The sequence below is a fragment of the Drosophila subpulchrella genome, chromosome 2L (genome assembly GCF_014743375.2).
Source record: "Drosophila subpulchrella strain 33 F10 #4 breed RU33 chromosome 2L, RU_Dsub_v1.1 Primary Assembly, whole genome shotgun sequence".
In the NCBI taxonomy this organism is placed as follows: domain Eukaryota; kingdom Metazoa; phylum Arthropoda; class Insecta; order Diptera; family Drosophilidae; genus Drosophila; species Drosophila subpulchrella.
The window spans coordinates 16,067,609-16,093,968 of NC_050610.1; the positions used below are offsets into that span (position 1 = coordinate 16,067,609).

General features: G+C 39.2%; 1 protein-coding gene across 2 annotated transcripts in view; it reads left to right on the forward strand.

Moving 5' to 3' along the window:
- The window catches only part of LOC119546678, a 34,366-nt gene extending 17,201 nt beyond the window's left edge, over nucleotides 1-17,165 (forward strand). The window contains exons 3-8 of one of the 2 annotated variants that reach the window (XM_037853141.1): nucleotides 9,829-10,037; nucleotides 11,445-11,580; nucleotides 13,201-13,334; nucleotides 14,979-15,101; nucleotides 15,165-15,360; nucleotides 15,900-17,165. In XM_037853141.1, the coding sequence (XP_037709069.1) occupies nucleotides 9,829-10,037; nucleotides 11,445-11,580; nucleotides 13,201-13,334; nucleotides 14,979-15,101; nucleotides 15,165-15,360; nucleotides 15,900-16,378 (1,277 nt within the window). In that variant the 3' untranslated portion in view covers nucleotides 16,379-17,165. The remainder of the gene's footprint in view (nucleotides 1-9,828; nucleotides 10,038-11,444; nucleotides 11,581-13,200; nucleotides 13,335-14,978; nucleotides 15,102-15,164; nucleotides 15,361-15,899) is intronic. The other variant, XM_037853142.1, reaches the window with a different exon arrangement.
- Nucleotides 17,166-26,360: the final 9,195 nt, after the last annotated feature.

Genomic DNA, 26,360 nt, shown 5'->3' on the forward strand with positions numbered 1-26,360 from the left:
ACAAAAAAAAAAGACACTAAATCGAGAGCTCGAATGAGTTTGGCCCAAACTGCCGGAGATTTTCGGCTCTTCGGCGGTGGCAAAGTCTTAGACTGCTTAGGGAAAATTAATTAAAAATAAACATGGCACACGCTTGTACTTAAGGAATGCCAACGAAAATAGACCGCAGGCGGCAGAGGGAAAAAAAGAGGGGAAAGGAAAAACAAAGGAGGCGATGAGGAAAAACCCATATCCAGACAAATAAGAAAAATGAAAGCCGGGCTAGCCAAATTCCAAACAAAAGCTCACGAAACATTTTGCGGCCACAAATCCGAGACGATAAGAAAAAAAGTAACAAGGAGCAAGGGAAAAGAGAGCGCCGGAAAAAAGGACCTGACCAGGACAGAGAAAGCACCAAGGGTATTTAGTAATTACGTCGAGGGAGCGACGGGATGAGATGGGCGCTTAGGAGGAGAAAGGAGATGCCCTGGCTAGGTGAAAATTGCATTAAAAATGTTCCAGTAGGGGGCACAATGTCCTCCTGCACTGTCAATAAGTAGCACTAAATTTGGTATTGTTTTTGATTTTAAACTTTGAACTTTACTTACAATAATATTTTTTAAATTTCAATGAATTTGTTACTCCAATATATTTTTTTCTCACCAAATTGCAGGCCATATAACAAAATCTTTAATAGTATTTTACCAGGATATGGTTTAAAATATTACTTGAATTGAGATAAAATTAAAAGAGATAAAATTAAAATTGTAAATTTATTTATAGGTAGCTTATTTATTTTTCCTGTGTAATAATCTAGGCATGCGAGCTCCCAAAATAAAGCCCGATTTACCCCACATGGAACCAGCCTACATATATGGGGTTGCCTGGTGGGCGGTGGGTACTAAATTGGGAAAGGTGGATTTGGCAAGGTGGTGCTCCATGGGTCAGACATATGAAAACTTTAGCACTCAGGAAACAGGAAACTATTGTTCTGCGGTGTCTGCCTGCTCTCCGCAACGGTAATTGTCCGGCCCCCAAAAACAACCCCATCCAATCCGTACACCCATCCAATCCGCCCACCCACTAGGTCACCCCCTTTTATTGTTGTTGCGGTAGGCCAGGCAATGTCAAACTGCCTGGTGTTTGATGCATGCTATATCTATGCAGCTAAGCATATGTATAGAAGTTGGATGTTATTGTGTTCCTGGCAGGTAATTTGCGTTTAATTTGCCGGTAACTTTGACCCCCTTTTCATTGGGGCACTGGGAAAAAGTGCATTTGACATCAGCCATTCGGGTCAAGGTAATAAAAAACACTTTTTATCCAGTGTTATACTAATGCTTACCTTTTTTATCCAATTTATTCGATTAGAACAGCCTTTTAAAATGATTTTACATTTCCTTTCACCATTAGAAAGGTCAATTAATGCTTTGTTGTTTGTTTGCTAGCTTAATTGCATTTTCTAAGAATATTCAACCTCTGATTTTAGCCAAGTTATTTACCCAAAAATCCATGGCAAAATGCAAAGATCTGAAAATTACTTTAACATTGCAACCAAAAACCACAAGGAAAAATGCATGTAAAATTGATTTCAATATAAGCAATATTTATTTACAAGCCAGAATAAATAAAAGAAAAATCGCATTTTCATGTGGATGGCTAAATCTTGTTAAGAGAAATATGAAAGAATATTAGAAGGCAAAAAGTACGATAGGAGAAAAAATCCCAAATGCATTCTGCATCAAACGAGAAGTATAATAAAATATTAAAATAAATCAAGAGGAAAAAACATACCATAAAACATATGTACAAGAAATATTAGAGGAACAAATTTGTATATCCCAGAAATATAAGCATATTTCAGAGGGAATATTGAACAAGGATCACGGCTCAGTTGACTGAGTGGGTAAGTGGGTGAGTCCAAGACAACAATGAGATCCGATTATAAGCGGTTTAGCTTGCTTGTTTTTTCATATTAATAGAATTATTGTTTGCTTGTAGGTCACGCAAGTAAAATCCATGAATTGCCAAGGCCAAGAAAGTCAGAAAAGAATAATTCGTCTAATACCTTTAAAGATTGCTGCCAAATAAATACCGTATTTATTACCACTTTGTTTAATGAAATTCCTCAAAGGTTAATAAATTCGGAAATAGTTAATTAAAAAAGCTGACTCAGGTAAATAAATTCGTAATATAAACTGACTCTTAAATACTAATAAGAAAAATAGAACACAAAGTTTGTACATAAATACTAAGCAATTAATTACTCATTTTCAAAGAAAATCGCAATATTTTGAGCCAACTTTGCCTGGCAAAACTCCTTTTCATTCATCGGAAATCTCTGCTTCACTTTGAATGGCAAACTTTTATTGAACATTTTGTTTCCCCGTCAGGCTGAACAAATCAAAGCGAATTAAGGCTGTCAGCTCAGAGCCAGAAATTCGTCTTTCAATAAGTTGCCAGCTGCCACTCCCCCTCTGAAAACCAAAGAAAACTCCATTTCGGATGTTGCCATTCCAGTTTTTTTGTGTCATTGAACTGCATCAGGCAAGTGGAAATTAACGCAAGCCGCTTTAATTTGCAATTTCAATTCATTTGTATTTATCGCAGTCCCCCACGACTGTCTTGCCTGCTGATTTCTAGACAATAAAGGCGGTTCGGAGTGCATGTCGGGAAATAATATATTAAAAGGGGAAGATCCCCTCCTCATCGCAAAAGAACTCAAACCAATTCCATTCACCCTCGGCCGCAAAAACCATCCACTTCCACCACCCTCCCGTCGCGTGTCCTGGCCAAATTTCGGCTGGCAATCAAAACGCATTGCCAATCAATTGATTTACACAAAGCCCCCCACCCGCTAACATGTCTGATTTGGCAAATAGCTGTCATAGGGTTATCATAATGTCAGTCACAGGGTTCTGGGCAGACATGTCTATTCTACTGAAATGCTCTCGTCAAGGCTTTGTTTTTCCCTCTCAAAGGATTTTAGTTTTCGCTCAAAAAAATAAATAGGTCGAACTCCCTATTAATAACTCCCGTTTAGAATTTCCTACTTCCAAAAGATGTCTGAATTCATAAAACAAAATAATATTTTTTAAGTCAGCACTGCCCTATAAACATCACTTCTGCTTAGCCTTATATTATTTATCAGTTAAGTAATGGACAACTTATTTGCATTTCTCAATTCCTTAGCTATTAGGTTTCCAAGTTGCATTACGAATTTAGGCAAAGTGACAAACTTTATAGCTTCGGATTTAAGCCAAGCCAAACAAATTGACCGCATTTATCTTGGATGCTGTCACCTCTGTTCACCTAATTAAACTAATGCAATCCTCGGCCGAAAATCAACAGCCAGAGTGTTAAGTCAAGCCAGGACATATATGTTGGATCTGCTGGACTCTGTGCTCCGGACTCCAGGCTTGTTTTTAGCCAGGACAAATAGGATAACAAAACATGACAAAACAACAAAAGCCACTGAGGCGGCTGGCGAAGAAGTTCCGCAAAAGACTAAGTTAAATTTATAGGCATTGAGGGCAGGAATTGCAACTTCCGGCCAAAATACACACATACACACACAGGTTCGGGGAATTCCCCAGATTCTGAGGACTGGCAACTTCATTTCACAGGAGCAGGGAACTTTAGAGAAGTTCGCTTCGCATGAACCGACGACAAGGACAAGATAAAATATAAATGGTTTCGGTTTACTTGCGAGTGGGCGGTCATACATACTGTACATATATCGATGTATATATATTGTATCCTGGGGAAGCGGAAGTGCCACTGATAGCCGTCACATGCTGGAGATTTACTTATTAATGCCCTGGTCCCGAGTCCTGAGTTCTGAGTCCCGGGCCGACATCCTGTACAGTGGGTAGAAGAGTCCTTTGCTTTGTTTTGAAGTCGTTCCAATGGCCCCTATACCTTTTTCGACTGCTCCTCTGTTGACTTTCGACACCCTTCTGTGTGTTTGGGACGTAATTTGTGCCCCGAAGGAGGTCGCAGGACAAAGGACACTGCAGTCAGCAGAGAGAACAGGCTGTTGCTTCGTGCTTTTAGTGACTTTGACAGTTTTATACGATTTATGTCATGGCAAATTAAAAATTACGCGTGCTCCCAACTTCTTACAAGTAAGCAGAGTTCCGTTCCGGCAGAGGAGGGTTATTCCCAAGGGTGGATAAGTGCGGGTGGGCCGGGGGTGGGTTAAGTCCATTGGGTGGGTGAGATTAGAAAATAAAGATATAGAAAATGGCATAGGGGTTGTTCGGTAATGTTTCTATTTCGCTCAGATCGGATCGGATATGTGAAATAGTTTTTATGGCCAGAGTTGGAAGATAATTTTGACATATGGTTAGCATTTGCATAATGGTATCTATGGCTTGACAAGAAATGAAAAATGTAAAGAGGGTTGAAAAGAAGATATTGTTAATTTTTTTTTTTTTTATTTCAAAAAGAATATCGGAAATTTTATAAGAAGTCTAAATCAATGAACAAATGTCTTTATAGGAGCAAGCGTTTTATCATCAATCTAAATTTGTTGGAAAAATCTAAAGCTTCATCAGTTCTATTCAGCAATTCGCAAATTTCCTTTGCACATTTTTTCCATTTACAAGCGTTTTTTATTTCCCCCTAAAATGGGAGCTCACAAAAAATGTATAAAATTTCGCCAGCGAATCTGGAACGTTAATCTCTTCGTTAAACTCAAGTTATTTACAGGTCAACAAGTCAGCAGCTCTTTTCGCGATAGAAAAGGTAGAAGTGCAAAAAATACAAAAAGGAAACCTTGAACCCACCCAGTCCGCGAGTACAAATAGAGTTCCCCTCGGCCTAAACGACCATTTAACAGACACTTGTGTGGCCCATTTTGTTCGCCTTGCCTCGACAAATTGTGTAAAAAATAAAATAGGTTGGCATGGTGGACAAAAATGCAGAGAAAGCCCGGAAAATTTAACAAATCCTCAAATAATATGAACGTCTGGGCGCAACACTCCCTATGTGTGTGTGTGTTTTTTTGGGGGCGTGGCAACATGGTAAGAGTATAAATTTTCACCTGTGCTCCGTGCTAGGAAAAACACGCTGCCACTGCAATTTTCGCCTTTCGCATCGGAAAATGAATGCAAAAGCGGGTGAAAATCGCCGAAAAAAAGAAAAGGAGGACGTAGTATTTCACACACACAGGGAAAGTGAGATCGAAAAAGGATAATAAAAAGCTCATTGCAACAAATTCCTGCACAATTTCCCGTGTTAGATTAGAAACGAGAGTCGAGGGGCCAAGGCAGAAGTGGGTTCTAAAAGGAGACCAGACACCACATGGAACGCGGGTCCCTACGTTTTTCGACTCATTCCAGAGGCTAGCATTTTTTACCACCCTTTCCGTTTCCTTTTAATTTTTGGGCCAGCTATGTGACTTTGCCTCCCATTCAGCTGTTTGATCCTTGCACTTTTTCATAGCTTTTCACCCCACAACCTCCTCGTTTTCCCGCCCAACTATCTATTCTGGTTTTATTCCTCTTTTCTCGTACTTGAACATTTCCCACGTTGCTTTACACTCGGGCACTTGTTCGTGGGATTTTATGAGCTTAGTTGGCGATTTAGCGATGCTTGTCTTATTTAGTTTTTAAATAAATGGCCAAGGATGTTAAGTTGGCTTTGGGTTTTTTTTCACTCTCAGCAAGAAGTGCCTGAAACTTGTTGGATTTCTTATGGCTATCTGAGTTTGGGATTTGGGTATTAAATATCTTTAACATCGGTTCCACATTGGCTATGAGCTTCTTCGAATCTTTTCACAATTACAGAGCGGAAGCCATTAAATTGTAATGTAGCAACCCCCCAAAAGGCAAGCGAAAAGTGGAAAATGTGCCATTAAAAACCAAACGGCAAGGAGCCAACTCTTTAAGCGTAAACAAAAAAGGGGGGCGTACAGACCGTCACGGGTTTTTGTGCTTAAATTTCATAATCAACACAAAGGACAGACTCAGACACAGAATCAGACAGAGCTGAATGGCTATGGCTTCAGCGATCCTGGGCAAAAGGACGGAAAAGGAGGCGACTTGGTCAGAATTGGTGGTTCTGCGGATGCAAGGACTACAGCTCATGTGTTTGTGACTGACGGAGTGGGTCTGTGTTTGTGTTTGTGTTTGTGCAGGACAAACAACAGCAGCAGGAGCATTCATTTTCGCTAAACCAGAAGAAGTGACATCAAAATGCATTAAGCTGAAATTGTCAACAATTTTTCAAGCCACCCCCAAAGGACGATAGCTCCTTCGTGGGGCATCAGCATCCCCGACGCGTTGGCGTCAAGTCCGCCTGAATAAACCTCCCTCTGTTTCAAAAACGGAGGCTGATAACCCCAGATGGCAGTCAAATCTGACTGAATAATGACTGCACAGTGTCGAGCCACTAATAGTGCTCGATGGGGTCTGAAAAGGGGAGTTATATATCTAGGATTCGTATTGGGTTACAGACCGAAATGGGAATTTACATGTTTAACGTCAGCGCAAATTATGATGAATTCGGCGCCAGCCATCCCCGGATGTTTTAAAGGTCGATGGGGCAAGTGCTGAGAACAAGCAACCCCAAGTTTCCCGCTAATAGAAAATTAAAATGCCAGTTTGCCGTCTTGGCCCATCTGTTGCATAAGTGTAAGTGTAACTCAAAAGCCAAGCTCCATAAACTTGTACTTTGCAAAGTTTCCTCTTGGCCAAGTTCCTTCGCTTGCGTATACTATACTATGCTATACTATGTGGTCAGCCAGGCAAATGCCGCTCTTGGCTAGGAGTTCATGTGGAAGGGAAATTATGTTCTAGTTCGGGTCAAGTCCTGGCCAAACTTTTCAGTATGCTTCTTCTTAGTTTTACTCTTTTCAATTAGCTGGCTGTAAGTTTGCCGAAATATGCTTTGACAGAAAGTGTCATAATTTCAGCAGCTGAGCAAGGATACTCTAGGGTCAAAATTAAATTTATACACAACATGGGTTACCTTAGCTGTTTGGCGAAGAAAAAGAAACTGAAGTTTGAAGTGGTGTTTAAAAACTAAGTTGTTGCAATCATCTGAGCGAAAATGGTAAACTGAAGTACATATAACTGAAAATTACCTGACGTATGACGGGTGCCACAAAAATCTCTATGGTTTTGAAATCACTTCTGAATAAAATTTTAGGTGTGTAAAAGTATGCAGTGAATAAAGCGTAATCGTCTTTCGGAATGAGTTCACTTAAAAACCCAAGGGATTTGTCCGTTTTTCGTAGTGTCACAAAATAAAATACAATATAAATGTTGTTGAGCCTCAGACATCGAATTTATGGAATTTAAATCAGCCATTTCTGTGATATCCCAGCATAAGTCTTGATTCAATTCTTATAGAGGCCCACCTACATTCATTTACCAAAAACTGACTACAGTATTATAAGTAATTCCTTTTTAACTAGGATAGAAATCAAACTTTTGATTACAGGATGATAGTGTACTAACATTTTGCAACTCTTATGGGGCTTTTAAATAGGGGTGTACTAGACCCGATAAGCCCCTTGATCACTGTACAATTCGATTATACGATAGTGCCGCCCTAATCCAACTAAAGTCCCTGGCCTGCTCAGAAGTAACCAACCCGCAGAGCAATCTGTTAGCCGAACCGGCACTTGGAGCACTCCCATCTGGTCATCCGGTGGCCTGGTGTAAATCAGAGCGCTGCTGGACATTTGCTTGACACTCGAGTCTGGCCGGCACTTCTTAATATATGCCATGCATGTTGCATAAACAAGATTTAAACAAAAGGCAGCGGCAGTGGCAAATATTTGCCGCCGCGTGTCGCCAACAATGAGGTTGGATGCTCTCCAAGGACTTGGAGTAGAATGGGCATGGGTGGGTGGCCAGGACTCGGCAGGATGGCCTGCTGAATCTGCCTTTTCACTGGCAGTGCGATGTCGAGAGCGGTCTCGTTTTTACTTTGTGTGCCACTCACGTTGTGCTCGTTATTCATATTTATTGCACACGTTGTGGGGACGTAGTTGTACCACCTCCTCGGGAGGAGTCCTGCGGGACCTGCCCCTCTCTCAGCCGACAAATGTCCGGGTTGCATGTGCATTGTCCTTGCGAGTTAGGGGGCAGTGGAGAGAGGGGTTCTGGGTTAGGAGTTGGGGGCTTGGTGTATGGGAATGGGGGCTTGGGGTCTTCATAGGCGTGCTCCTCGTGTCTGGCTGTAAAAACTTTGCAATTACAGTTATTTGATGGGATTTGGAAAGCACCTCCCACAGTCGTGCTGGCTTGTTTGGACATTCATTTGTTGCCGGATTGTTGCAACCTTGTCTATTTAGTGTGGCATGAAATGGAAGCCACAGAAGGCAAAAGGCGCTAAATGACAGAGGAAAAACCGGAAAGTCTAACCTAATGAAATGGAATTGAGTTGCAGTCGGGGGAAATCGCTTTTTAATGGCAACCTTGCTTGAGCATAGGTAGAGTGCTTCTCAAGGACAATGCAATCGGATTAAAATAACACCCTTTGGGTTATGACAGGTTTTGTGGGGCTCGTTATTATATTTACTTTATTTTTCATTCTTTTCTTGTTAAGCTTATGATTTATCAATAAATTTCGGTATTCATAAAAATTAATCAGCTTATATGTTGCTTAGCAATACATCTTAAAATTACCTATAAGGTCGAAATAAAATTTTAAAATTCACGCCAATAATGTAATCCCTTAAGACTTTAGTATAAAACACTTAATCCCCATGAAATACTTATGCTAGCCATAAAAAAGCAAATATTTTGTTTCTGCCGAATTCATAAATGTGCGAAAAATGTTTGATGGCCTTTCAGCAGCGTTACATTTTTTTACGACAAGCGGATAAAATCATTTTTAATTTCATCTCACATAATCAGGCAACAATTTATTCATATTTTATTGGGGAAAAACAATAAATGCAAACAGGTGGCATGGAGAGGGTTGAATTCACATGGGCCATTTTTGCCTTTTGCCTGTTATAAGCTGATTTATAATGCCAAGCCAGGACAAAGGAAAAAATGGCATGGCTGTAAAACAGGAAATCAGCCATACGTACAAATGTCAGAAATATCCTGAAAGTATATACCTATATTTATTTATAAATATGTATGAATGTGCGAGCATATGGCTGTGTGAGTGCTCAGTCATTTAGAGATTTGTGGCGTACAACGATGCCGAAAGCCATGTCAATACGTGATCAGACTAGATATTAAAATTCACAAATTTTGAATGGGTAGAGGTCGATATCGAGTTACTCTTTCAGTGAAAATCAATTTAAAATTTAATTCTGGTCTTTGGTAATACTTTTTATAGCCCACCTAAATATGTATTTCTATGACTTTAATATTAAGATGTGGTTGGAGGGCTTAGATGTTACATTTAATACGGATGTTTTAACTGAGTTATTAATTTCTTGAAAGTAGGCATTAAAAATCTAACTTGTAATTCAATATACCCACTCGCTCGAAAGGGTAAAAGCCCATCTAAAATATCGTGGGAATTGTCAAGTCAATAAAATCCGTTTGGGATTTATTTAATAAAAATTCCAAATAATAAAACACAAAATGTCCGCAATAAATTATGCACAACGCCGTAAACCAAAACGAAGAAACAGAACAACAGCGATCAAATAAAAAAAATTAAATGATAATAAAATAAAGGCAAACAGTGAATTAAAAATGCGAAATGCGATGATTTTTTATCGCCTGCAGTTGATTTCTATTAGGCACGGCCCTCGGGAATTGTTTGTTTAGTCCCTTTTTGCTGAAAGCATGGCAGTTTTAAATAATTAAGTATAATTGTTGGTGGATTGTTTTTCTGATTCGCCGTGTTATTGTTATTGTTTCATTTCAGAGCTGACCGAGGCTTTAAGAGATGTCCGGGTTCGAGTGCCGCACGCGGTGAGACGCAGTGAGAAGGCCATACTGAAGTGCTTCTACGACATCGAGGATGACAGCCTGTACTCGGTGAAATGGTATAAGGGCAGGCGAGAGTTCTACAGATACACTCCCAAGGAAACGCCGCCCATGAAGGTCTTTCACTTCCCAGGCGTCAAAGTGAGAGTAAGTTATAAGCCATTACCTTTCAATTAAATAACGTTAAATTTTTTTTGGTTTTAATATTCTCAAAATACTCTACCTCATTAAAAGTACAAGAAGCTTATTTAGCATAGCTTAAATCCCATTAAGGGCATCATCAATTTATCATACGCCTATTTAGCTGTAATGATAATGAAACATATTTTCATATTTCAAATATATAAAAGCTTTGTATAATATTTTACACATTCACATTTTTACACTTTGTCGATTTCTAAATCACACCTCTTTCTTTGTTAACCAACACATACCTGCCATTCCAATAAATCTGGCTTGGGAAACTATATTATTGCCACCGAATTTTTATTTTAGTTTTCCCGTGCCATTCGAAAAGCCAATAAAAAAGGCAATAGAACAAAAGCAAAAATGGAAGCCAAATAAATTAAACTGAACTAAACGGGTTGCGGCTTAAACAATGTAAAACATTTGCATTTCCAGGGCCTTCAAATCGAACGAAACGCTACAGTTAACAAGAAGGGGCAGGCACATGTGAAATTTCTATGCGCAATCAAATCAAAACACGGTTTTTAACTTCCGCTTCATGGCAGTTAGGAGCCGGAAAAACAGAATGTGGCACACGTGTGCTGAACTTTTCGATTCCCATTTGGATCTTTAGCTTCGTTTTTTAGTTTCAAAATGCGTTCAACGTAGCTGGCAATATTTTTCAATAAATATTGGCATTTTTAAATTGGTTTGAAAATTATTCAGGCGTATAGAAAAAACACGTTGGCATTTTATTTATTTGCTTACTGCTTTTGTGTGTATTTCGTATTTTTCATTCAAATTTCTGTTTCCAATCCATGTGACAAAAAATACGACAAAACAGCATTCTTTTCATTTGAAGAGTTGCCACATATAGAAAATGGTGAAAATAGGGCCCGAATAGAATTGTTTGCCTCCAACGGAGAAAGAAAACACAAAAACAATGGAAATATACAATGCTCAGTTGAGAATGTTATAAAAATATAGAGAACGAGTTTATATGGTTGCGAAAATATAATTTTGAAGTGTGGATACTTCTAAGGCAGTAATTGCTCAATCGAAAGAATTAGGATAAGATAACCAACAAATGTCTCTCTCCTAAATGATTATTTATTAATAAACGACAGTAAAATTAAAAATATTTATGAGATACCAGAAACGAAAAAATACCTCAATTATTGAATGCACCCATTAAACATGTGTAAAAAGAATATAAATATATGGAGACCGGAAGTAATCCAACGAGATACAGATACGTTTGTTGAAATTTTTCATCTGGCCAGCGAGAGCGATATGTATAAAAAAAATATGGGTATATGTAAGCTCTGGACAGCTATAAAAATATTCCTTTTATTTCATTCACCTGGACTTTTGTTAACTTTTTTGCAGCGCGTGTCCTCGAACGAGAGCCAAGTGGTGCTCGATGCGGTGACAATGGCTACATCCGGTAAATACAGTTGCGAAGTATCGGCGGATGCGCCCTCATTTCATACATTAATAGCGGCAGCAGAGTTGGAAGTTATTGGTAAGTAAAAAATGCAGTCGCGTAAAAATAATTTATAAAAAACATATCCGAAGGGGTATATCTGAATCGGGTGAATTTTATTTAAAGAATCTAACAGAGAAATTGAGTCCGATTGAACTAATTTGGATGTTCAAAATTGTAAATTCCAAACTAAATTAATTTTTAGTTCGAGTATTTCTCTTGAGACAGAAAAAGCCAGGCCAAAAAAGTTAAGCTTCCCCGAGGCGAGGAGTCAAAGACAGAGACAAACTTGCCAACTTGACCAACTGTCTTATTCAATTGGCCAGGCCAAATGGAAGTCGTCCTTCCAGACGGACTCAAAATACTTGTGTGGGGATTGTGGACATAAAACTTAAAAATAAACTCCAAGTTCGAATGTTTTGGCAGTTAAGCAGACAAAATACAAACAAATTTAGGGGTAAACGAGATAAAGATGAGGACGTTAAAGCCGGCAAACAAAGTAAAAGCCTTAAGAGCAAACATTTGGCCAATTCCAATGGAGACGGTCAATAAACTGCCAAACTGACTGTATGGGTTGTGTGTTGTGTGGGATATGTTGACGTAGGTGAACTAAAATTGGCTTGACAAACTTTTGAAAGTGTCTATTTCGTGTTTATATGTCATATGTATGCGGATATGTGTCTGCTGGTTTCCATTTCGACTTTCAAGGATAATGGACAGCAGGAGGAGCAAGGTTTTTAGAAGATATGCCTGTGAGATATGCACTTGGAAAAATAAACAGACATTTTATACATTTTTAAATAATTTTAACCAACTAGAAAAAAGTAGAGCTGGTCTTGCAAACTTTTATTAAGATCCACAGACTGTTACCTTAAAATAAAATCCCACTAATTTCAAGTCAGTTATATCGATTAATTTTTCAACGATCTATTTTTGGAATAATCTTATTTTGGTTAATAAATAATCATACACATTAAATTCAGTTATGAGAGAAAAGAGACAATTTCAATAATATTCAACATAATTTTAATTGATGAATAAATTTCTAGAGTGTTGAAGCTAAAATCGGATTTTTGGGATAAGCATTGGGTCTATTTTTTTGAAGTAATCTTTTCTTGAACAATAACTAATCATGCAAAGTAAATTTAAATGTGAGAAAATAAAATGTTTTTTTAAATGTAAATATTTTTCACCCTTATATACATAAAATCTAGTTGAAAGTAAATAAGCTTGCTGAATTCGATAAAAAAAATCATGTTGGATTTAACATCATATTAATTAATGGCTAAATTTGTAGAGTGCTGAGGCTAGAACCTGATTGAAAATTTTTGGGGCTTGCTTTGGGTCTACACGCAGCACCAAATTCAAATTCCAACTCTGCAGATCTGGAGGGTTCGTAATTATTTCAATTATGAAATGGGCCTCACTCACACAGCCGTCGGTTATTGATTGCGCCACACACATACACACGTAACACACACCCACTTGGCAATGCCAATTGACAGGACGACAGGTTGGGTCCGGATTTCGGTTTTCCGAATGCCGCAGAGTATCAAAAATATAGTGACAATCGATCCGGTTTACCTCTGAACTGATGCTGATGATGCCATCTCATTTTCTCCCATTACCCCTCTGTTTTTTTTTCCATTTTCCTTGCAGAAACGCCGCACAATGCGCCATTCATATCGGGCATTCGTCCTCGATATCGGGTCGGCGACATATTGCGAGGTAATTGCACATCGCGACACTCGCGGCCAGCGGCCAATCTCACATGGACAGTGAATAATGAAGAGGTGAGTACCGCCCCCTGTTTGGGTATCCGACCGCTCCACGACCCACCCCCCCAACCCCCTCTCAAACAACACCACTGGATGCGCCCAAAATTATGCAAACACAATTTTCTTGTTTTCAAGCGTTGGCATCTGTCGGGAATTTATGCGTCTGCTTTTTGGGAGGGGGGCAGGGGGATCGGAAGGGGTTAAGGGCCCCCCCCTGTAATTACCAGAAAAACACACGCATTCGCGGAGATCAACGCATGGAGACACGCCCCCTTGCACAGCCCCACATTATTATTCCCGCCCATTTTCCGGCAGCGTCAAATTTTAGGTGTAATTTTTTGTTCAAACTAACCATATCCATATCCATATCCTGGCAATTGGGAGCCAAGAGGAAATGATTCTGGAAAATGTGCAAAATGTAGAGGCAGATAAAAGTCCTCCAGAGTCAGCGACCATTTACAGCAATTTGCATATTACATTTCTCAATTATTTTTGGAACCTTTGGGTGTCTACTTAATCACAAGCTCGTTTGACTAGAGCAATAGTTCTAGTAAAAGACATGAAAATGTAAGTCATTAACTGCATTGTGGCAAATGAAGTAATGCATACAATAGAAAATCTTTAATTGTGATTTAGATTACATTCATTTTGTAATTCTAGCTTTGCAAATACTTACCCCTTGTTAAGGGAATAAAATTATTTTGCCTAGGCGTACATATTTCCCGCAATTTGTGATTTCTCAAATGTCTAATTAAAATGTTCACAACCAAAATGTGTTTCAAACCAGGGGCAAAACATGTTCAAAATATAAAAATAAATGCTAAGTAATGAACTTACATATCCTGAACAGTAGGAAAAGGAGGGAGAGAGATGGGTAATGCCACAGAAAGAGACGATGATAGTTTCATCATCACCCGACGGCAAACAATGCTTATTGATGCTGCATAATAGGTGCCACAGCGGAAACGGGAAAATAGGTACCACCGGGTGGTTGGGAAAACAAGGCTAACACATACACACTCACACACGCATACACACACACTTTAAGCCCCACACCTACACAAGCCGCAATATGGCGATGGTTGAATGGAATAGCGAATGCCGCCGAACTGGTTGTCGAATTGAGTTGAGTTGGCCACGCTCGGTTGATTGGATGTGCGGACTATTTCCCCAACTCCCCCGCCTTTGTTGGCCACAAAATGCGCTTAAACAATAAGCCAACAAAGACATACCGCCAAAACCAGGCAACAAACCAGCTAAATATACGCGAAACAACTGCAACATGCTAAAGTTGGCACAAAAAAATAGAAGTATCTGCGATGGCTGGGCGAATTTAAAGTGAAATCGGGCCACATAGGGCAAACTAATTGGCAGCCAGACAGTCAATCAAAGTCACAGTTTCAAGGGGTCAGACACGTCAGGGATAATGGCTTTCAAATGCCAAACCTGGACAGCTAAAAACGAATGCCATTTCCATATCGCACAGCATTTCTAAGAAGCCCTGAAAGGAAACCTAAAAAGTTTATTATAAAGTGTTCTATAATCATTTTAATTCGCTTTAATAAAAACTGCAATATCCCTCAATGACCTTACCTCTCAGAATTTAATATTACCAAATATTTTCTCTATTTTAATCCCTATTAATATCCAATTTTTTAGGTTAATCCCTCGCTTGTGCGTCACCATAAAATACTCCGAGATGCCCGCAATGACATGGAAACCGCCATTGTGGGCATTCATTTTGTGGTCACAGATCAGCACTTCGATAATGGCAAACTCAAAGTGAGTTGGACTATCTACTTCTTGATTAAATACTTACTATTAAATATATATTTTATTTAATAGTTGCGCTGCAGTGCCCAGTTACATGACATCTACTGGAAAACCACCGAGAAGATCGTCCTCGAAGCGGATTTGTTTCCCAAACACGGAAGCGTGGCCAATGGAAATCACGTTAATCCTGACGATTTCTATGATCAATATGCCCTGCACGAAGACCATATGCAAAATAAGAAGAATAGCTATTTGACGCAGCTACAGGGTGAGTTATGCAGCCAATTATTTTTCCAAAAACACAATACTCACACTACACAAGCACTACCAAAAAAGAAATTCCTACATAGGACTACATTCGAACTTTGATAACTCATCCATGAGGCATTAATTAAAACTGAAAACAAAACCAGTTGTAGAACATTTTTAGGGATTTGGTTTGATATTATATTATAATAATTGAAAGTAAAAAGTGAATTTAATTAAAACTTATAACAAGATAAAATGAATCAAAAACCTTCTTGTTATAAGTACACTTAATTTCAACGTTTTAAAAGTTTCTATAGCTTGTTGGTTATAATACTTTCCAACTTGGTTTTTAGCCATGTGCTATAACATTTTAAAAAAATGTGTTGCCACAAAATGGCTTCCTTTATGGTTTTAGAATCCCTTTATATCCTACATGAAAATGCAGGATTTTCTGGTTGAAGTTACACAAGTTCGCCTGTAGTCAGATGGAGAAAGTACCGGAATACATCGAATACATGGCCTGCATTTCTGTCTGCATTTCTTTCTATTTCTCGCTAGACTTTCTTTTCTATCATTTTGTACCCTCAGGCGAAGAAGACGACGGCACCGAGGGTGGACTGGGGGACGGAGGAGCCGCCTGGCGAGGAGCCGGCTCGTCCAGCTCCAGATCCCGCTACGCTCCGAGCCCAAGTCAATCCCGGTGGATGGTCGGTGGATCGCTGATGGCGGTGCTCAGCTGGACGCTGGCCAGGCAATTAGTGTCGCCGTTGCAGGCGGTGATGACAAAGGCCGGCGGTGCGGCGTGCAACGCGAGCGGAAGGTGCACAATCCGGCGGACAAGACCCCTTGGAATGCGGGTCATCGTAACAAAGCAAAAGCAAAAGCAAAGGCAGAGCCAAAAGCAGCAGGAGGAGAAGTCCTGCCTGCGGGTGTCGAAATGCAGCTGGAAAGGATGCGGATGCGGATGTGGATGCGGATGGGGATGCAGCATCGGCATCGGCAGGAGCAACAGCAGATGCATCAGGCAATTAACATGATTCAGTTGTCACACAACTCCAGTGCCACACTTCAGGGGTAGAAATTAAAGTGGAGTCCAGCTATAGTCATAGTTAGAGGATGTGCTATGTACGATGTGCGATGTGGGGAGGAGTTCAGCCCAAGGCCAAGACCCAGAAGCAACTGCAGGATGTATCTAAAATATTTACACTAACACACCAGACACTCGTTTCAGCTAGCTCAAAGTAACTTCAAATGCATTTAAGGAAGGAATACGAAAACATTGTAAGCCAGATAAGCGAATTACAAGCAAAAAGCTAGTTCATCATTAATGCAACGATATCTGTTTGTTCAACTTTTCCTAAGATGGAGCTGGTCGGGAGGCTTACACTTTGGCTGCTTTGAAATTTTACGATTCTATGCCATTTTCGAATATCTTTAAATCAATTTGAAGCCTTGTCCGCCAACTCCAAAGTTCATTTTACAAGGCAAATGAAAATTGTTGTGCTAAGCTTTTAATTTTAGGTTCTCTATACATTTATATATCAAAGTCAAGATTATTTATAAATCGTATAAATGATATTTATATATATATGTATATGTTCTATATAAAAACAAAAAGATATATATATAAACATACTACGCCTAAATGTATTTGCCCCCAGAGAAAAACCCCTTAAGACACAAAATGTAAGGCAAAAGTAAGCAATTAGAACTTAAGTCTAAATATTGCCTATATATGTAAAAGTATATATGTATTGTACTTGTATATATTATATAAATGAAACGAAAACCAAAAAGATCGAGATATGTATGATATAAGAATTTACGGTAGATAATCAAAATAAAAAACAAAACAAAAAGAGAGAAAAGAAAATAAGGTGTTTTATTGAATGGGAAATTGTTAATTAGACTTTTCTTTTTCAGATAATTAATTCACAGATCTCAACAACTCATCCACCACTTAAGTGCTACCTTAATAGGAGTTGCCTCAAAACCTTCATCATCTCTGTTTTTCCGCACAATAACATAATAAATTGGTTCACATTTGTCAGTTCCTCATGGCAAAAGAAAAGAAAAACCCTCCAAGATGTGCTCGAGCAGCAGGCCAATAGCCCCGGGCTTTAATGATCTCGGGGCTTGCACTTATAACAAATGGGCAACAATAAAAGTGAGCCGGAATTGGGGACTCGAAAGGACATCTCGCAGGGGGACATTAGCCCGTGTTCGTTGTCCTTGTTGCTGGCAAACAATTAGCATAACTAAAACGCTCAATTAGGCGCCTAAAATGCTGCTGCAGAAAGGACCTCGATCCTTTGTCTTTATCTCTCTCTCCTTCGGACAAATGCAATTTTCACCTGGCTCCTGTTTTTATTTTATTACACATTTCTTCGCCATTTTTTTTGGCCGACCTCCTTTTGGCTTGTGAGTTTTCCTTGGTTTTTCCCTCCATTGTCTGTCGCCGCGTAATGTTTATTTTTAATTATATTTTTTCACCCATTGCTGCTTTTCCTTGGGTTTTCCATTTAGGGGGGCTTTATTTTTGTGCATGTGCTCTTTGGTTTTTGCCGGCACTTGGTGGGTGTAATAAACGTTAATGGCGGTTGACCACAATAAGAGAAATGGTCGCACTTCGTTCTTGGCCGCATTTTATCGGGCCCAAAGACAATTCCCTGCCTTAGGGGCATTACAATTAATTGTCCTCGGCTTAATTGGGTATTTGTTATCAGCTGTTTAGTGGCTTAATTATTTTTAAAATCCCTATCACGAAATCAGCTGGAATTAAATCATATTTCGGCAAAGTACGAAAATCGTTCGCCATTTCGAGCGCAACTTCTGGCCAAAAGTTGCCAACAAAAAGCGGCTAAAAGCATTTAACAAGAAGTGCAAGAAGACGAAAGCCAGAAAACTTTCCATTCTATTTTGGATAGTTCATTTTTTTTTTGTTGGCTGCAGCTAAGGACAGTTTTCGCTGGCCTGGGCCAAAAAAAAAACGACAAAATAAGAATAAAATTTAATAAAGTTGCCGACTTAGAGGGAAAGTAAAGCGGCTTTCAAAAATGTTGCAGGCGCAACTCGGCTTTGGCTTTTCACTTAGCCAACAACGCGAACAACAGGCAGATACATTTAAGAAGATGTAGCTACATATTCATAATGCCGATTTCCTCCCTGCCCTTCGTCGCCCTCCACGTTGTCCTGGGGATTGAAAATTTATTCAAAAGTCTGCCGAGTTTTGTCAAGCCTGCCACGAGGGCGGGGCGGCGGCGGGGGCGTGGCCAAGTCCTGCAAGTGGCTCCGCCCCAAGGATAATAACTTTAACTTGAAAAGTAGCCTGGCAAGCGGCTTTCTGTTGTTAGTTTCTCGCATTACCAGGACCCTCGTGGAACTGAAATTTACATTCGGGTATATGTCTAAGTACGGGAAAGTAAAAGCTGTCTGTTGTCATAATTGCGCAGAAACTCGGAGGCATCAAGATGTTTGCCATGAATATTATGTGTGATTAGGAGCACTTAAGAGGTCATCAGCGACGACATAGCTGGAAGGGGTGGCCCATTGTAGGTGGGTCTTTCCTTGAATTCCCCTCACTTTTCTTGGGTTTTCCTCTTTTGCAGTTGAAACGAGTCAACTGAGAAACGTCCAATTTAAGTTTAAGTTATGAAACTTTTAGGTTTGACGACGCACAAAAGGTAAATGAATTAACAGAGGTTTTAAATTGCGCAGGTCGTAAAATTGTTTTTTAATTAAAATCACGAAGGGTAAATCAAACAAAATCGCCACCCAAAGAGTGACGAACGCACCTTCAGCATGCAAAAGTTCTGATATCAAATGTTGTGAGTATAAATGATTTTACATTCGACAACATAAATACCCTTTCTTTCATTCGAGCAGCTTAGCAAAATATTTACTAGCAGGCGCATGATTTATTGTAGCGTTTAGCTAATTATAGGTGTTTTCCCGCTAAACTAGCGGGTTTTCCACAAGTGGTAAAACTAAAATCTCTAATGTAAAGCTGTTTAACACCTGTTTTAATGTTCCCAGCATGCTCCCTTCGGACACTCTCTCTAGTGCGCTTCGTCACTACGTGGATTGCCGTCCACAGTGATTTTGAAGGTTGTTTTTAATTATTTTAATTTATTTCAAGACCACCAAGAGTAGTTTTTTCAAACTATTTATAATACTTAAATAATACTTTGATTTAACTATAAAGCCAAACATTTAATGTTCCTCCACTTGTGCTTTCTAGAAATAACTTCAACTGGTTATCACACCACTTTTAAATCACCCTTTCAGCAGCTGCAAGTGCAAATATAGTCACGCATGTCGACACCCCCCTCTTAAGTCAGGAACTCAGGAACTCGGAAACTCGGGAACAGGAACTGGAACTCAAACTGCTCACCGGTGATAAACCATGACTTGGGTTTTCCACCGCACTCCAGCAACCACATCGCACACAAACAAACAAACCGACTCACGCACAAACACATTTAAAGTCATAAATTTTTATTTATATGATGATGACTTAAGTTCTACGTGCGTTACCTCAGCACCTCACAAACATCCCGCCCCTTGGCCACCGAACATCCTTTACAACATCCTTTGGCCGGGCTTTAGTTAAGTGCATGATTATGCTTTTAGTGGCACGTTGAGGTTTTGTCAGTCAGTTTGCGAAGCTGGCTTTTCGCCCCAAAACGCAACCCTCATGCCAATGGCAATGCCAACTCCGACTGAGATTCCCAAACCGAGCTTCAAATTCTTTTTGTTGCAATGTGGCAAGCTGAACCGCTCCTGGTCTTCGACACCGGCACACGTGCGTTAATGGAAAATTCTCTTTAGATTACCCCACATTTTCTTTTCCTGCTGGTTAGCTGCTGGTTATGGTTATTCTGTGGTGGTTTTTAGTTTTCAGCTTTCAGTTGTATGATTTGTGCTTTGGAAATTTGGGGAAATAAAGCTCTTAAGCTGACCTGGAGTTCTTCTCAGTAAACTATGCAATTAGTTACTTCGGATGGCAGATGGTAAATACGTTTAGTTGCTTTCCGGACTGTTATCAAATTCAGTCTTCAACTTTAAAAATCACACGATTTTGACAAACTACCTTTACTTTAAAATAATATTTCCTAGCTTATCTTTGTAATGCTTCAACAACGTCTTACAGATCAGAAGCTATAGATAATACATTTTAATATATTATTTTCCACTTTCATAACAAATAATATTCTATATTTAAAAACATTGAATACAAAGCCGAAGAAATTATGCCCACAATTTCAATGGTGTTGGCATCATAAAACTTACTAAAGTATAAAAGCGCAAAGTTATGATCTAGAAATATTGATAAATCATAAAAAGTATGGTCACAGCGGGGTAGAAAATTTTACTACGTGCTTTGCGGCAGCCAAAAAGTGAGCAATCAATTTTGATGGGCATATGTTAAAGCCAACAGAAGAAATAAAAAGTATCGCAGACATACCAGCCAAAAAATAACAAGTCACAAAAAATGAACGCCATGAATTATTATGGCTGAGCAACAAACTAACGAATTGTCGTATAAATTTTAATAGGGATGCCGCTGACTACATAAAATGTGCAAACATAATTATTGGCCGGAATGCAAGTCAAACAAGGATTTAATGGCCGAGCAGCCGGCACGAGTGTGTAAATTATTGTGTCGAGGCGAAGGAATTAAAACATTTCTGGAACAAGTGCCAGACAAACCAACCCAGACACTGTCTGCCGTTCCAGGCACTTCGCCATGAGTCAGCTGGGGGCTTGCCAAAAAAAGCAGTGAAGTAAAAAGAAACATCACCATAAATTCAAGTCAAACAAAGCGTTACGCGTCTTATTGCCCGAAAGCTTCGAGTTGGGCTAAAAGCAAGTTTGTCGCCTTGCCAACTGCCAGGCCGGGCTGAATTCTAATGCTGCCTTCGCCGAAAATGTTGCACTTTATAAAGCGTAAACACTCACAGTGCGACTGCCAAGATGACTCAATCTAGGATGTTCTCAAAATCTGGAAATCTGAAAATTGGTGGACAAGAGATAGGCATTGTATTTATGTTTTTTTGAAAGTAATGGACTTATAAAATATAATCAACTTTATGATCCTTTGATTGAATGAATGGTATATAAGGATTATAATGATTATAATTTATTTTATGACAATACTAAAATATTAATAGCAGATGGCTATGAAGGTAAAAAAAGATGTTCTACGTAAGTTTCGAATATCTAAGTTTGTTTTCTGTAGTACTCTACTTTGAAAATATATTCAAAAATATTATAATAAAACAATTTTAAAGACAGTCTTGTAAGGACCAACCTAATTAAATTAAAAATGTAAGCATACAATTTAATAAAATAAAACAAGATTTTCAAATAAGTATTATATCTTTCCAAAGTTTGCTAAGACTCAAGAGTTTCTTGCATGTAATCCATTGCCATTAGCTATATATTTCTTCCGGGAGAATTAGTTTTTATGGTTAATTATTGAGGACTAAAATATAGAGACAGCTGAAACCAAGAACAAGGACTGATATTTCCTTTGGCTTTTTTGCACCGTCACTACTGCCACCGCCACCACAATTATGTGAGAAGCTTTCGAGGGATGGCGAACATTTGCCCTGTCGCCTGAGAGAATCCCGCGGAACAAGAACCAAACAACCCAAGCCAGGGCCAAAAAAATCACAACTTCCGTGCGTTGGCATGCGTTGTCTAACTGAGATTCAGTGGGGCTGCCGCCTGTTCTGGTGGTTCCAGTGGGTCAGGGGATACGGTTAGACATAAGATATGGTGGTGCCGGCAGGGAGTGTCGTCTATGGTGAAATGATGCGACAAAGTAAGTAGCAAATGAGGTTGCTATTTCTCCTTCTTCTTGGCCTGGCTGTGTTTACTGCAACATAAATCAAAATCAAAGCCAGCACAGAAGTACAAGCCGCCTGAGGGGAGCCAAGGATTCGCATACATATTTCGCCATTTTGGGTTTCAAATTCGCCCGAGGTCGACTGTGGAGCAGGATGGAGTTGGCTGGAGTGGAGGGCAGGAAATGCAGCCATGTAGCCTAACACAGTTAGATACGTTGAGATAAACAAATATTTCCCAGTTTTCCTTTTTTTTTTGTGAGGTCTAGTTGATGTTGGGTGTAAAGTGAATGATAAGTGAAATGTGCCCTGATTTCTAGACCAATTTTGGGTCGAACAAAGTTTGTATCTAAGATGGCAATTCTTTAGTATTGACAAAAACAGCTTAACTATCAAATTCAAAATTATTTCAAGCCACGGAACTTCTATGAATGAAATTTTAAATTTTGGGGTACCATTTGCTTTGCTACCCAAGGGCAATCAAAATTAAGATTGACGATAATTGATTTTAAAAATGCATGTTGTACAGCTTTCATCGTCAGATTATCCCTATTTGTAAAGTTGTTCAACAAATTCCAACTGCCAGAACCGTGAGAGCATTTTCCAATTAGTTCCAAAACTAATTTCGGATGGAACAAAAAACGAGGAAAATATAAATATGCAGATATCCATTCAATTAAATGTTCGCTACACTTGTTTCACGCCTCGGGCCAACCAGGCGTCACTTTTGAAAAGCTGAAATTTAATAATGAACAAAACTCAAATATGCAGAGCACAAAAAAAAATGATATACAAATAAAAGTGGCGAAATCCGCGCACGTATTAGTCGATAAGCACGCACATATCCTTATTTCCCCTACTCATTACGCAACTGATTGTTAATGAAGTGCACACTCGAAATCATTTCCGACCTATGAGCGCAAATTGAACGAAATGAAACGAAAGGGAAACAAATTCCATTTGGGCTACGCGGCCCAGAAATAATACAGGAAAAAAGAGGACATGGGACAATTTTCGCACATCTCCACTCTGAATGTGTAAGTAAATAAAATTACATTACATTACGAAAACAGGAGAGTGTAAAAAGCAAATGCATGCATTTAAAATTTCGCACCTGTTTGGGCGGTGAATAAATATTTTATTAGGCATACCGTTACACCGAAATGAGTTTCAGTCGTCACAGGCACGTAGCCCCCATATGTAAAATGTACATATTTCCATCCAGAAACGCGCCTGTGGGAACCGAAATGAAACCGAATCCGGCGATGATTTCAAATCTAACAGCCAGCCGCCTTCTGTTTGCCGTCGAAAATATGCAGCGACATTGACTGCGTCGCGAAATCCGAAGTCCTCTAATGAATGGACCCAGGCCCTCGCAAACGGAAGTGCCGAAATACCCTATTTCTGTGGGTTCCAATATGAGAATTTGTGAGAAAGCCTCGGGTATATTTTCGATAGTGAGACCACTCGTTCGATACATTTTACATTCAGAACAAATGAAGTGGAGAATTGTTTCACACAAAAATGCATTAATAGATCCATAATACAATATATATTATAATAATGCGTTCAAGCAAAAATCATAAAAATGATTTTTGGTACTTCGATTTTTATTTCCATCTTGTATTAAAACGGTGCCGTTGTGCCAGAAAATCTTTTAGCTTTTTAAAATTTCATGTATTCCTTGCAGGATATTTAAAAGTTGAGAGTGTTCATCTAGGACTACCAACTGTTTTTTGAGCTCTCCGTTTTTTCCAATTCCATTTCACATGCATCTGAAATAGGCAGACCAAAAGCAACACTTTTTCCCCATTTCGCTCCCTTTTTCCGCAAATCTCAGTTTGTCTCTTGCATTTTGTCTATTATTAGGGAGTGTGCAAGACACAGATTGCGATTTTTCGTTTTTGTGCCAATGTTTTTTGTGCCGGCGATTCAATTTCATTGACTGTTTGTCAGTACTCACTGTGGTCTCGAGTGGGTCTAATATTTCCAATGTCCAGCCTCGATTTAACTGGAAACGCTGACAAAATTTAAGGATCGGCAAACGAATTCATTCAGTTGAATGCTTGGATTTTCTTAGATCACACGGATTTAAATAGGTTAAATTAAAAAGGTTTATTCTTTAAGATGTGAGTTTAAAAACCATAGTCATGGTAAGATACAAATTATATGTTTCGAGATAATTAGCAAATAATAGTAATACAATGTGTAGGCTTACGCCTAAATATATTTTTCAATTTTTTGTCAAGCATTAAAAATTATTAATAATAATGAATATTATTATTACTATTATTATTTGAGTCTCTTAACGAGTTACGCTTTGGATAGATAAAATACCTCCTAAGGACACCCCCTACGTCGTCTTTGCTAACATTGTTGTCCCCTTCAGAACAATTTGATATTTAATAACTTTTAATTGAAAGCAGGGTCCCATCCCTTGAACTCGGACCGAATGTTTGCTATGCAAATCGAATGACAGGAGCCAAAGGGGCAATATCGGGAATATCAGAAGGGAAAAAAAAGAAAACAGAGACAGAAGGTGCAACGCACTGTGGAAAATCGGAAAAGGGATGGTTGGGGATAACCGAAAGCATTAATTAATATGCAAGTGGTCTGCTCGGCACCCACACCCTCCGTACTTCCCATTTTCGAACCCCCAGAGCTGTTATTTAATTTCCCGCAGACAACCATGGGGGAGGCGGGGGCAGAATTCCCGTGGATTGCCCGAGGGGAACTTATCAGTGTCAACGCTGTGCCAATAAAAACTATACTGGCATGCAAATGTTTCCACAATCAAACAAATAGCAGGGAGCTGGAGGAGCAAACACAATACAAACAAGGATGTGCAAACAAAGGCTGGGGCGAGCTGGGGATCCCCAAGGACGAGGTGCCATGCGAAGCATGCAGAAATAATGGCAAGAGCTGGGCCAAAAGGAAAATCTTCGGAGGATGGAGGGCGAGAAGTGGGGGTGGTGGGAGCGTGGTAAGTGCTGGAGCAGCTGGCGCACGTTTTCCTTTTCCCGGACGACGCAACAGGACATCACAGGAGTGGATTCTCTGGCTGCCGCCGGTTTCCTTAGCCGCTTTCGGCTTTGATTTGCCAAAGAAGAAGTAGCGCAACACCCAGCACAGCCACTACAATAACAAGAAAATTTGCATAGCTTACTGCAATTCGCTGGTTTTTTTTTGTTCGCATCCCCTTCGAGCAACAACAACCACTTCAATTCCCCAGTTCCCGGGTCCTTTTGCAATTCTTTTTATTTCACTTTTTACTTTGGCGGCAGCCGAAGATGAGAAAAACACGCGAACAAGTTGCCAACTTTCATACGCCATGTGGGACGCACTTTTCCGTTGCCCAGCTAGGAATGAAACAGAAAATAAAAAACAGAAATGGCCAGGAAAGTTGTTTTTAAACTGATAGAATTTTGGAATCCCTTAGCTGACCTTTATTGTTATTCTCCCACAGCTAGTTAACTTTTATTTCAGTAAGCAAAGTTTTACATTTTTATAACTGCTAGCACATGTAAGCTGGAGACATTTATAGAAACATTAAGGTTTAAACTGTATTTATAAAACTAAAATATATATTTTTTTTATTTCAGATCTTTTAAGGGAGTATTCCCTTATGCTGTGTACTTATAATAAAAGATAATTCACATAGTTTAAAAATACAACACATCAAATGATATTTACATTTTCATTCAAATTTTTATATTTTTGCAAATTAAAGCTAAATATTACATAAAATATTATTTTTTAGGAATTAAATTTCAAGTAGTTTATGTTCGTAACATAGTATTTTAACAGTTGTCGATGGACTTGATTGCCTATTATACTTACCAAAATGCCTTATTTTCCTAAAGTAATGTGTTCCCAAACTTTTTTTGGGGCTTCAATTTTCCCAGTTTAACCCACTTTTCAATGCATCTTGTTTCATCCATCTGCCATGCTGGCTCTCCACAATTTATCATCCTAATCGAAGTACACAACAGCAATACAACTTTTTAATTGGCTCATCCCGCCCCTTACGCCATCTCCTCTTGGCGTTAAACGCATTTGTGCCAGCTTGAAGCCCGTAAAAGCCACTAGAATAGAAACTCTCTCCGGGGAGAAAGTATGCTCCATTCCATCCATTTCCCCCGGCAACAGAAAACCAACCATTTACGCA